The sequence below is a fragment of the Pinus tabuliformis genome, chromosome 1_1 (genome assembly GCF_031772625.1).
Source record: "Pinus tabuliformis cultivar Carrire ecotype Pingquan chromosome 1_1, CPIR1, whole genome shotgun sequence".
Classification (NCBI taxonomy): domain Eukaryota; kingdom Viridiplantae; phylum Streptophyta; class Pinopsida; order Pinales; family Pinaceae; genus Pinus; species Pinus tabuliformis.
The window spans coordinates 166364261-166378478 of record NC_142297.1 but is presented as its reverse complement, the minus strand read 5'-3'; the positions used below and the strand labels follow the sequence as shown (position 1 = coordinate 166378478).

At 36.5% G+C, this 14218-nt stretch overlaps 1 protein-coding gene across 7 annotated transcripts in view; it reads right to left on the bottom strand.

Moving 5' to 3' along the window:
* The window catches only part of LOC149212101 (MADS-box protein SOC1-like), a 287556-nt gene that overhangs the window by 82082 nt on the left and 191256 nt on the right, over nucleotides 1-14218 (bottom strand). The window contains exon 6 of one of the 7 annotated variants that reach the window (XM_089391718.1): nucleotides 946-1105. The exons of the other annotated variants lie outside the window; for them this stretch is intronic. Within the exon in view, the coding sequence (XP_089247844.1) occupies nucleotides 1100-1105 (6 nt within the window). The 3' untranslated portion in view covers nucleotides 946-1099. Of the gene's footprint in view, nucleotides 1-945; nucleotides 1106-14218 lie in introns of those variants that run through there. 7 annotated transcript variants of the gene reach the window in all.

Below are 14218 nucleotides of genomic sequence, written 5' to 3'. Positions count from 1 at the left end.
GATTGGTGTCCTCATTTTCTTTGCAGGTTAGAGCCTACTATTTATTTTTTGTATGTTGGTCCTTATAGACGATTCGTATCCTTACCACTAGTTGTAATAAATTGAAAACTATTTTAAAAGCATTTCTTCTTGGGGTTTGAGTTCTCAATTTTATTCTTGTGTTCAAGATTTATGTTGATAAATGATTATGTGATCATATTTTATTCTTAAAATTAATAATGTGAAAAAAATTAAATCTATTCGACCACTTGTTAGTATAAAAAAAAATATATATATATATATATATATATATATATATATATTTTCAAGATGTCATTGAGTAATCACGTCAAATAGGATGGATTGTTGAGGCCCTTAGTACCGCCTTTCTAGTGGCTCATGTGAGCACGAGAATTCTACGTCGCTAACAAATTAAGAGCTATTGCCCTCTTTAACGCTCCTAAAAAATCATTTCTAAATCACAACAAATAAACCGAATCACATTATGGAAAAATCATCTCCTATTATATTTGCATATGTCAAATAATGGATATAATTGTCGTGGCCATTAAGTAACATACCCATGTAAAAAAACAAAACCCAATTATAATTACAAAGTTGGATGTTTCTAAGGCCTATAATAAGACAAACTGGCACTTGAACACAAAAAAGTTGGTGGCCTCTTATTTCTCTTCATATTACCCTTCATCCATACCCTGATTGTGAAAGGTCTTGATAGAGTCTTGGGCAACAACTAAAGATAATCATGTGCTACTAGGATTCTATAGCATGACCTTGGATCCTTTGTCACAACTAAGTTGCTTCTATCAAGGAAGTGAGCACTTTTCATTAATAACTTTAATCTTGACATTCAAGGAAAAATCAACAAGGTCAAATATCACATACTTTTTTCCAAAGGTACAAGTGTTGCTAAGAGAAAATTTAACAATGTTGGTATTTTCCCAATGCACCTTCATTCTAAACGCTATGCCATCCTCCGCTTCATCTTTCTAGACAAAGGACCCTCTCAGGAACCAATTTTCTGAAACTCTCATGTCCAAACTCTCGAGCTAGTCCTTCCACTATGCTGGAAAATGTAATTCCAACCACCTGCTAGGTGTCATAGCTGTCAATCCAAGTGTCACAGTTAGTTAGAGTTCAGTCTGGTTCGGTTTAGTTCCAATTCAATCTCAGTGTAGTCATTTATTACTATTGTCTCCTATGTGATATAATTTTAAAATATTTTGAGTAATGTGAATTATGAGACCTCTGCCACATGTTTTTTCATTTCCTCACACAATATTAGAGCTCAGTTTCTGTAAGACTCCTTGAGAGATCAGCAGAGAATGTGAAGGGGCATATGTGGAAGAAGTATTTGTTGTTTGAAGAAGTCGCCGCTATGAAGAAGGTTGGGCGAGTGCGTGATTACGTTGTTGTATGAAATTAAAAAAATTAATCTTGAATTGGCAATGTTGCAAGCCACCCATCATTTGTCTTTTAAAAATAATCTTGAATTGGCGAGGTATTTAGTTGTTACTCAATGATGAGAAGAGAAATTCGCTCCATTTCTATTTCTTGAGTTTATTCTTGTCTATATTTTGTGCCTCTCAATCCCTGTCATTTTATTATAGCGTGAGGTTGCATAAGACTCCTCGAGAGAAGCATTTGAAATTCCTGTGCTTATAGAGAGGTAACAAAGGACGAGAACTCAAGGATGAGAGCAAAGTGGCAGCCCAAGAGGAGGTCACGCTCCAAGATGAAGCCAACTAGGATTATTTTTTAAAAACCATGAGGGGTGACTGACACAATGCAAAATCTAAATACGATGTGATAACATTGCACCCAGGAGCCACACACAGTTGCAACTATTTTTTACAAACTTATGCGGATTTGATTTACCAAAAAAGTCGCAAATTTCTACAGTGATATGTGGGATAGATGTCAATTAAAAAATGGAACAAAATGTTAACAATTATCCGTAAAGTTGAGCACGAAGAAAATTTCGTTTCAGTACTTTTTTAAAGTTTTGTTTGAAATTTTTTCTTTATTCAAGAAAATACCAAGGGTTTTAAAAAAAATATATTCAAAGTTTTTTTTAAGTCTATTAATAAAAAGGGGCATTGTTCATATTCATTGTGGGCATTGTTTCATTGGGAGGTTTATTTAAAATAGCGATTTTAAGAAAAGTGGAAGCAGTGATAGGGTAAAGAGTGTTGTACTTGCAGTGTTAAACCCATATGTGAAACAAACATCATGTAAATATCTAGTGAATAATACCTAATGAAAAGGCGTAGTCATACCCTACAAAAAAAAAAAAAAAAAAAAATCTATGGTTTTATAATGTCGTCAACATTTGGTGAATATTGTAAAGTACAAGCTGATTAAACAAATGGGAAAATGAAGAGGCTAAGAAAGTCAAAGAAACAACAAGAGTTGTTTAAGCTCTATTTGAAAGAGTTGTAAGCCAAAATGCAAGAGAATGCCTTGGCATTGAAATGGATAAAGGAATGTGTAGACGACAACATTCTTCCCCTCATTGCATATGCAAAGAAAATAAAGGAGGCTTGGGATATCTTTGAGAGTATTTTTGGTGAAAGGGGGAGTAACCAAGTTGAAGATAGTAGTGTTGTTCAACTTGTTGTAGCAGCATTTCAAAAGGAAAAGGAAGGTGGATCTAAAGGAGAAGATCCATAAAAAGATGAAGAGTTTGATGTATCCCACTTGAAAGCGGATCACACTGATGATGGTGTTACCATCAGCGTCTAAGTTTGGTTTAAATAAAGCTAACAATGGAGCAACAAGTGGCTTGGTGGATCCAACATTTAAAATTATCGATGTTAATTTTGATGAAGAATAATTAACTAGTAATGAGTGACTGCACATGATGCAATAGAAACATCTCATTGATATGTTTTTATTTTGTTAGAGAAGCCCACTTGTGTCTAGAAGCCAAGTGGAAGACATGTTGATTGGAGCATCAAAGGTTGGTAAAGAAATGGAAAATAAATATTAGGATGCAACGCTAGAGGCACAGAAGGAAGAGAAAGAGGAGAAAACTCTCATTACGGAGCAAAAAGAACAAAATCAATATGGTTATACAGATTTTTTCTCATATATATCCCTGATGCTTCTAGTTTTCTGATTATCTTCTGAAGATGATGAATCATTGCTAGAAGAAGTACCATTTTAGAGTGTTGTGGCTCTTCTTGTACCTCCAATATTGGTAGCCTTGTGGATAAACCTAAGTGACTATAAACACTTCGAGAAATTTCGTGAAATGTTGTTCCCCTTTTTTGAAATGGACATTGGTACAATCTGTGTACAATCCACCACGAAATGCCTTCAAAACTTACTTGCAATATATTCAAATTTTGAAAACTTCGGATCCAATTTTGGAAACGTTTTTGGAAGTTTTAAATTTTTTATGATCAATGGAGGATGTAAATGTGTTACAAAACATCCACAGATGAATCTAGCTAGTAAAGGTTGAACACATAGCTTTACGGAGAAAAAACACTAAAAGAATCGAAAAACAAAAAAGAATGATTGATTCAGAAAATAGATTACAATGCTCATGATATACCATTACTGGGTGAAGATCCCAAGGTAATGCGTCATAGTGGTGATCAATGAGAAGACTCAACACCTACAGCAAGTTCCGGAGAGAACTAGCCAATTGCGGAGTGAAAGGAGGAGCAAATCAGGGAGTAAATCATGCAGAAAGGATCTTGCATGTAGTCCCATGCATGCATGACAGTCAAAGTCACCAATCTGGTGAAGATTCCAATGTTGAAGCCTTGCATGTCAGTGAATGCTCTAACTAAGTGTCTACGTGTGCCAGTAATGAAGGTCTTAGGTGTGTCGTACCTCCAACACCCCCCCTTGAACACCACTATGGGGAAAAATAGAAAATGGGCCCTGGCAACTAAGGCCAAAGGTCACCCAAAATACAGTGCAACTTGTACTAAAATTGAGGAAAGAGGGAAAACCTCGTGGGAAAACCCCCCCTCAAAATGCAATGTAATCAAAAGAAAAGAGGAAGAAAATAAAGTTGCTAAGCAATTGTGTCCTTCACTCCAAGATGATCGCGCAAAGAGTGAAACTTATGCGTAGTGAATGTCTTGGTGAAGATGTCTATAGTCTGTTCTGCTGAAGGACAGAACTACAAATCAATGACCCGATCATGTACTAAGTCTCTGATGTAGTGCATATGGATCTCTATGTGCTTCATTCACTGCCGTTGTACTAGATCCCTGTAAAATTTGAGAGTTCTTTGGTTGTCACACCAAATGACAGTGGGCTAGTGGAACTGGATGCCCAACAAAGTGAGGAAGTGTTGTAGCCACAGAGCCATAATGGTGATGTTGAATACTCCTCTATACTCGGCCTTAGCTGAAGAGAGAGCAATAGCAACCTGCTTCTTGCTCGACCAACAGATAGGGCCAGACCCTAGACTGAGTGAATATTCGAGGTAGACTTGCGATCAATGTTGTCGCCTGCCCAATCAGAATCTGTGAAGCCAAGGAGATTCAATGCAGTGTCTGTTGCATAGTGAATCCCGAAAGTGATGGGGCCCTGCACATATCGGAGGATGCGCTTGGTAGCTTTCCAGTGCAGCTCCTACATGAATCTCGAAACTGCCCCTACTACATATGAGAGATATGGTCTGGAGTGGGTGAGGTACAGTAAGCTCCCAACTAGTTGTCAGTAGAGAGTACTGTCAACTAATGGAGTATCAACTCCATCCTCAAGGCGGACCCCAGACAAAAAAGGAGTCGGTGCTGGCTTGGAGTCAGTCATGTGAAATCTCTTGAGGAGATCTCGTGCATACTTAGCCTAAGAGAGTTTGATGCCTGTGGCATCCTGGCTGATCTCAAGACCAAGAAACAAGTGTAATGGAACCATGTCCGTCATCAAGAACCTATCATGCAAGGTCCTCTTGACTGCAGCAATGGATGAAGCCGAGCTGCTGGTGATCAGGAGATCATCCACATACAAAACTAAGATAAGAAGAGAGTCATGTGTCCTAAGCATGTAAACATTTGGATCAAACTTACATATTTTAAAGTTTTATGATAAGAGAAAAGAATCCATTTTCGCATATCAAGCTCTCGGGGCCTGCTTAAGGCTGTAGCAAGATTTCTTCAGTCTGTAGACCAAATATGAATCCTGAATGAAACCATGGGGTTGCTCCATGTAGTTCTCCTCAGATAGCTCTCCGTGAAGAAAGGCATTCTTCACATCCATCTGATGTACTTCCCACCCCTGTGCAACCGCAATGGCAAGTGCAAGGCAATCCATCTTTGCTACTGCAGCAAAGGTCTCATCATAATCAATGCCATGCACTTCTTGGAAGCCTTTGGCTACTAGCCTAGCTTTCTGTCAAGTGATTTGCCCATCTGCAGCACTCTTGGTCCTGTAGACCCATTTGCACCGGACAAGTTTCCTTCCTGAAGGAAAGGGGACTAGATCCCAGGTCTAGTTCTTAAGGAGGGAGTTACTCCTCCTCCATGGCAAACTCCCAAGAGGGATGCCCGGCAGCCTCAACATAAGACTGCACATCAGAAGACTGAACCAAATGACAATGTCAGGATGGCATTGGTTCAGTGGTACTGAGGGCAAGAGGAGGCTCAATAAACTCTGAGCTAGTCCTACACGGATCAGAATTATCCCCCATAAGACCATTTATAGCAGCTGGGTGGTATTGTGCATATATCTCACTTAAGCTCCTTGTTCTCTGATTTATGACAGGTGAAATTGATTCACTGCTGGAAGCCCAATCTGGGCTTGGATGTGGATCATCATATGCATGCACTGGATTTGTATACGAAGACTCTATCTCTGCATCTGCATGCTCTACCTCGGCATCTGTATGCTCTATATCTATATCGGAGTGTATTGAGTCATCATCTCGAACATGAGGTAGATAAAAGGTGTCTGCATGCGTCAACTGAGGTGCATGCGAGAGACTTTCCTCAAATTTGACACTTCGCTCAATGATGAGCTTGTCCGTAGAGGAAATCAGGAGTCGGTATCCCTTCACACCATCAGGGTATCCAAGAAAGATGCACTCAATTCTCTATGGATCAAGAGCTTTCCTCTTTTCAAAGGGGATCCTGGCCCATGCTCGGGAGCCGAAAACACGGAAGTTGGTGACCTTCGGTTTAGTGCCGCTCCAAGCATCAAAGGGGGTCTGATCCTTGACAGAGCTATGAGGAGATTTGTTCTAGATGTAGTTAGCACAATCAAGTGCTTCAACCCATAGCTTATGAGTTAGTGACTTAGCATGTAGCATACCGGAAGCCATCTCTTTAAGAGATCAGTTCTTTCTCTCAACAACTTCGTTCTGCTGCAGAGTGTATGGAACTGTGTGCTGCAACTGTATGGCGAACTCAAGGTAAAGGTTCTGAAGTTCTTTGTTAACATATCCCCCACCCCATTATCCGTATGGAGGGCTTTGATCTTTCTCTCTGACTATGTCTCAACTAGTGCTTCGAAATCTTCAAAGTGCACAAAAACTTCAGATTTGGCCCTGAGAAGATACACCCCAGTATACCGTGAGAAATCATCAATAAATGTAAGCACATACCTTGCTTTGTTGATGGAAGGATGAGGAAAAGGCCCCATGAGATCACTATGGATAAGATCTAGAGGAGAGGATGCTCTGTGAGTCTTGCCGGTGTCAAACCTTTCTCTAGTATGTTTTCCAAGGACACACCCTTCACAAACTCCTTTGGAGAAACTGATATTTGGCAAGCCTTCCACCATCTCATGCTTGCTTAGCTACTGCATATACCTGTAATTTAAGTGACCAAACCTCTCGTGGCAAAGCCTACTACTATCATCAGCATGTGTAAGCAATAAAGAGGATTCAGGTTCAATAAATTCAGAAAATGTATACAGTCTAGCTCCATTGTTTACCTCACCGGTTGCAATTTTGGAGCTACTATGTAGGTCATATATGTTCACTGCATTTGGAGTGAATTCCACTCGCTTTTTGGTGCCGGAATGAGTGATCTAATAAACTGAAAGCAGGTTTACCAAAAGTTTTGGAACATGAAGCACATCTTCAAAGCTTCCGTGTAAAAGTTCCACTCTACCTTTTCCGGTGACCTCAATAGGTGAGTCATCTCACATGAGGATGGGAGGTCCTTTGCATGCATCCAAAGAGGAATAGACTTACTTTGAAGTAGCCATATGATGTGATGCACCAGAATCTATAATCCATGTATCAGGGGAAGATTTAATTACAACTAAAGCATGAAAATTGTTACCTTTCCCGTGTGGCAGATCTTCAGTTTTCTTCTTGGCACCCTGAGGGATGTGGTCGCCAAAGTTGTGCTTCTAAAGGATTTCTTCCATTTGGTCAATTTGTTTCTTCATGCAGGAGGATTCCAGATAGAATCCTCAGTCAAAGTAGGTGCATTTGGCTCATTTCTTCCCTTTCTCATTTCTGGAGCCGGAGGAGTCATTGAGGGACTTGGTGTACCCTTCCTTCTTTCGATGGGAATGCGATTTTCCCTTGTCTTTTTGCTGCTAATTTTTCTGATTTGAATCATATCTGTGATTTTTATTGTGGCTGCCATCATGCACAGTAAGTGCATGCGCTTTTGGAGGTTTGTTTTTTCCCATGCCAATGAGTTTGTCTTGCTCAAAAGTGAAGGACTCCATGAACTCTTTGAGAGAAGGCATGGTGTAGGATTTACCTGTTGCGAGCCTTACTGAATGAAATGTAAACACAAAGACGGAGTATTCTGGTCCGAGCTTTGACATAATAGAGAGAACTTGGCGACTCTCCTCCTTGGATTTGTCAATTCCACAACCCTTGAGTTGCAGCAATAGATCATTATATTTGGTGAAGAAGTCTTGAATTCTATCATAGTTCCGTGGATCCAATGAGAGCAGCTCCACTTAAAGCAAATGTCCTTTCATCTCATCCTCTTTCCCATAGAGTTCTTCAACTTTTTTGCAAATCTCATTGGGAGTATTGCAGGCAGATAGATGAAACTGCAAATCTGGGGAGATGCACATGCATATGGATCCGTGGGCCTCATCCATGCAGTTGAGGTACTTGTATTTCTCTGCGGCTAAAGTGGGTTCCACCTTTGTAGCCATGGTAGTCCTTTACAACCCTTTCTGACGAAGGTATCGAGCCATTTGGTCCTTCCATTCGTGATAGTTGTACGGTGTTAGGATCGACGCTTTGGGAAACTTCATTTTTCTGTCAATCTTCGATCTCCAAGCTGTAATACCTGCAAAATAAAGTACTAGTGCACCGTTTATCTCGCAACCTTTGGGCTTTTATACCATGTAAATTTTTTAGAAAACCTACACAGATGAATCTAGCTAGTAAAGGTTGAAAACACAACTTTGCAGAGCAAAAACACTAAAAGAATCGAAAGAACAAAAGAGAATGATTGATTCAGAAAATAGGTTACAATGCTCATGATATACCATTACTGGGTGAAGATCCCAAGGTAATGCGCCATAGTGGTGATCAATGAGAGGACTCAACACCTACAACAAGTTCCAGAGAGAACTAGCCAATTGCGGAGTGAAAGGAGGAGCAAATCAGGGAGTAAATCACGCAGAAAGGATCTTGCATGTAGTCCAATGCATGCTTGAACAATCAAAGGCGCCAATCTAGTGAAGATTCCAATGTTGAAGCCTTGCATGTCAATGAATGCTCTAATTAAGTGTTCGCATGTGCCAGTAATGAAGGTCGTAGGTGTGTAGTACCTACAATAGCCATACAACTCTCGAAGGCATTTACAATTTTTGTATGGTTTCACCTAGCCCAGCCACGAATCCCATGGTTCTAGAGGCGGATCTAGAAACAACAATCACACGAACTAGTTTATTGTTTGATTTACTCGTGTTTCACTATTTTGTTTGAGGCAAATTTCATGGCAATAATTGGAACAACTGTTTTTCCTCCATTATAATAAGAGAACAAGAGAAGAGCACCATGGAAAACAGCACGGAACTGAGCATGGCCGACAAGGGCGAGGGCGACAAGAGTGTTGTGTGAAGGTAATGGGGTTCAAACGTTGCGTTGCTTTGTGTTGTGTGAAGGTAATGGGGTTCAAACGTTGCGTTCCGTGTAAAAGCACGAGTGCCAACTCGACCATGAGGGCCACGAGAACTAGGGTGAGTGCCAACAATTTAACTATAAGGTTTACATTTTAATTTGTTTAAAATTTTCATGTATATAGTGTATCTTTCCAATTTTATTATAATTATAATTTAAATTAATATAATTTTAATATTAAATGTATTTAATAGTGATATTTTTATGTTGTAGTCTAACTAGCTGGAGGAATTGCCCGGAAAGTTATCGAAATTCAGGTCATATTTAGAGAAAATCCGACAAGGATTTTTGTAAATCCAAGTTTTAGTCGTTAAACTTCAAAATTTTAGGTGTCCTAGAAGTTTTTGATGGTGCTGACTCCATTTCCACCATGAAAAACAAGATTCAAAGACTGCATCTACAAGATTTTTTGAAATTTTTTTGCCCAGATTCCGGCCACTTTTGGTCATCCAGACAATTTCTCCGCCTCAGTAAACAACTCCTATTTTTATTTTTAATTAATTGTGATAACCATATTTCTAGTTTTAGTTGATAATTTAATCAGTTGTTAACTATACAATACAGATTATGCGATTGAACTCTTAACTAAAACTACTCTTATTTTTAATTAACTAAAATATAAATGATAGTTTAAACTAATATAAATTATTTAAAATATAAATTATAAATTATTACGAACAAAAAATAAATTATAATTGTAATTATTAATTATATTTAAATACTTGTATGGTTTGAATATTTTTTTTACTTATTTATATATATATATATATATATATATATATTTTTCCTTGTTGTATTGCACCAGGTTTCTTTTGAATCTTCGTATCCATATCTATTCCTGTATCTGTTTCGGTGCAATTTAGGGATGAGCATGTTGTTCTAAAGGTTCATCAATTTGCTCACACCAAGATATGTTTTCAAAGAGCTTAACATATTTACATAATAAAACATAGATTTTGAGTGTGCAAAAAGATAGGATGATCATCTTTCAATTGTAGTAAGAAGAGATTATCAAGAAAATGATATAGAAGAAGCAACAAAATTTGAAGAAGAATTAAGGTTTTATGAAGCACGGCTTAAAACACCACGTTTTGATGAAGTATGTATAGAGTTGCAACAATGAATGTTGAAGGCAGCATGTTCAAAATGAAAAAATTAATGAAATTTTTATGTAATGGAGTCTTGAAGAGATTAAGCATTATTATGAATTGATGTAGGAGTTTTTTAAGGAACAAGAAACTATTCGTGAAAAAGTGAACTTTTTGGAAAAGGAGTTGAAATGGATTGGCATCATTCTAGTTGCAATAAAAATCAATATTCAAAGTTCTTGATCTGGAGTAGGAAAAAACCGAAACAGGTTGAAAGCATCAATGATTGAAGCAACAAGATCAAGAAGAAATTTCATTCATATGTTGAATCAGAGAAAGTCAAAATGAAATATTTGAGTCATATTTGTAAGCCTTGTTGAGACACAGACCAACAGTTTATTTCTTTTTGTCAAGTTGAAAGTAATATTGTATTTAGTTGTAGGTTTCTAATCTTTGAAATGTTTGTTCTTGTAATGAAGGGGGAGTGTGGGAAGAAATAATTCCAACTACCTCTTAGATTTCTTAGTTGTCATAATTAGTTTAATTTAATTCAAGTTTAGTTGAGTTCTAGTTAAAGTTTATTCCAATTACTTATTATAATGTTTCCTTATCTCCTATATAATCTATTTAATTGTTACCCAATAATGAAAAGAGCACTTGGCTGCATTTTTATTTTTTTATTTTAGCATTTGTCTGTCTTCAGCCTCTCAATCCCTGTCAAGGATATGATAACGAATAAAAGCTTAGGTCACATAATCGATCAAAGTCACCGGAAGGAAGAGTAGGGACGGGAGATGACCTACCAAGAACATGGAAGGATTAAGAGTGGCAAGCCGAATGTGATCCTTTAATAAAATCTAGTTTTTGTTTTTCTTACCAGTGTTATATTGTATTTAAGTTGGTAAATTTTAACAATCGATGGAAGAATTATATATTTAATATCAGGATATTGTATAGATGGAAGAATTATATATTTAATATCAGGATATTGTATAGATGAAAGAATTATATATTTAATAGTAGGATGTTGTATAGATGAAAGAATTGCATATTTAAAAGCAGGATGTTGTATATATGAACGGATTATATATTTAATAGCATGATGTTGTATAGATAAAGAATTATATACTTCTCAACATGGTTTTATGTGACAGCGAATTGACATGACTCTTGAAACAATGTTGTCCATTTTTTTAATCGATCAGGATCAGTGTTGCGGGGGAGCGCCCCCCCCCCCCCTCGCTCCCGCTCCCGATCCGCGCTCCGGGCGGGAGCGACTCGGAAGCGGGTCGGGAGCGCGCTCCCTAAAAAAAATTTCGCTCCCTGCCTTTTTGGGAGCGTTTTCGGGAGCGTTTTGCCTTTTTTGCATTTTTTTTTTGTAGTAATGTTGGAAATGCAATTTTTTTTGAAAGAAACAAATAGTTTTTGAGTGGGGCAACTTAATGATCAAGTCTAGGCCCTAGTATTGATATGTTATTCATGGTAATGTTAAATTCTTTAAGTAAAAGTGACATTTTCTTTAATTTTCATTTTCATCCTTTTACTTAAATTTTTAACATTACCATGAAATGACTCAGGATGTTTGAGAGTGGTTTCGTCCTCATTGGATTTCATATGGAGAAAGTAGAATTTTAGATTTCATTCAAAATCCAGCAGACTTACCAGTTTTTCAGGATTTCAGGATTGGGGGATTGCAATGTTTCCATTGAATTTTGTCATGTATTAGGGTATGGAACTCATATTTAATCAAGAGTACCAATCCCTCTATATACCTTGATGTTAGTGACATTGGTTGTCGAACTCCTCTATCATGACCCTTCTAAAAATGTACGCATCACTCAAACAAAATCTTGACTTGACATGCTATGCTTTTTCTATCTTATGTTAATGCTTAGAGGGTGATATTAATGACAAAGATCCCTATACAGATACAAAGGTAATGACAAAGATACCTCTGGATATTAATGCTTGGAGGGTGATATTAATGACAAAGATCCTGATTTTGCAACAAGACTAAAAAATTAGACATTTCTCGTGGTGGCAAGAGGCCCAAGCATAAGAAATAGATAATAGATTTACTTCTCTTTTCTAGTTTCTAGTAGCTTTTATAACTATTGACTATTTCATATTTATTATGATATTTTTTTAAACAATATATGACAATTTAAGTTTGAAGTTGGCAATTATAACTCATTAGTAATGAATTATGAATATGATGCTTCATGAAAGTTGAAAGTTGTTTCATTTCATTTCATTTTATAACATTTCATTTCATGTTAGATATTATTTGTTGTAATGGTTACACTTAGCTTACAAGTACAACTTTGGTGATCAATGATGATAAATGTTATATATTGAATTTTGAAAGCTTGAAACTTTAAGATTGATGAATCATGAGACTCAATATGTTGTATGTTACTATGTTACTAACTTGCGGACGTGGTTGATGAAGATTATAACTTCTAGATGATTGTTGTTATATGGTTCAATCTATGCTTTTTTATGTTTTTTATATCTAATTCATCATTCTACATGTTTTTGTTGACATATATGTATCAAAAATTAAAAAATATAAAAAATATATATGTTTTTAAAAAATCGCTCCGGGATTCGCTCCCAAACCGGGAGCTTCTGAAAATGGTCGCTCCTGCTCCCGCTTCCGCTCCCGCTCCCAAGTAACATTGATCAGGATTATGTAAGACTATTTTATAAAAATTTCCGGATCAGGATTATGTAAGACTAGTGAGAAAAAGAAATACATATGGAACAATTAGAGAGAATTATTAAAGAAATTATAAAAAAATTTCTCGCCAAATTGGAAAAGAGTTTATATGAACTGCAACAAGCCCATGGTCAATACTATAGGAATTTGAATATGTTGACGACATGTTTCTGGTCAAAAATGATACATTGATAATTAGCAGGTTAAAAGAAAAATTAAACAAGGCATTTGCAATGAAGAATTTAGAACCAAGGTAGATTTTGGGATGCAAACTATAAGCGAAAGGAAAGGAAGGAAACATTGGCTGTCCAAAACTTGGAAAAAATTGATATGGCGGATGCAAAACTTGGAGGTATACCACTTACTTGTCATCTTAAATTAACAAGTAAACAATTCCCCATTAGTATTTGAAGCAAAAGCAGAAATGTCCAAGATTTCATATGCTTTAGGAGTAAGAAGCCTTATTTATGCAAATTATATGTACTTTCCCTAGAGGTTTCAATGGGAATGGTAAGTAGGTTTCTTGCCAAACCAGGCAAGGAACATTGGAGTGTAGTTAAATGATTTTAAGAAATATAAAAAGCTCAATTGATTATTGTTTTTTTTCTAGGTACTAATAGATTGTTGGAAGGATTTATCCGTGTTTATATAACAAGTGACATCAATCCCAAAAAATAGACAACAAGACATATCTACATTTCTATAGGGTTGTATTTCCTGGGAATCTAAAATGCAAAAAGTGGTGGACCTTTATATTGCGACAACTCATGCATGCAAGGAAATGCTTTGGATGAAGAGATTTTTGGTGAGCTAGGTTGCATCAGGAGGGTTATGCATAGAATACTGACAACGAACTTACAATCTATCATCCCAAAAACTCAGGCCTTCCATTCTAAAACAAAGAATATTGATATGAGATATCATTAAATTTTCCGAAACAAAACATATTGATATGAGATATCACTAAATTTTCCAAATATTAGATGATGTACTATTATAATTACATAAAAAACACATAAAAGAAAATCCAATTTATATATCAACAAAAATTTTGCGAAAAAAAATAAGCAAGAGCTTTGCAAATCATTGATTGAAATGACACCAATTTTATGAAAGGTGTCTTTTGATTCAGGAAATAAAAACATAAGCACAAATATTCACCCAAAACTTTTATATGATCTGATATAAGAAGCTCTTATATATAATACCAAATAAAATAAGAATAAAAATATAACACCTGTTATGATTCCTTCGTATTTCTGAAATATCATATTAATCTCAAAAGTTTACAATAATGACTTTGGTATCTAATTTTTTGATATGCCATGATGTTGTCCT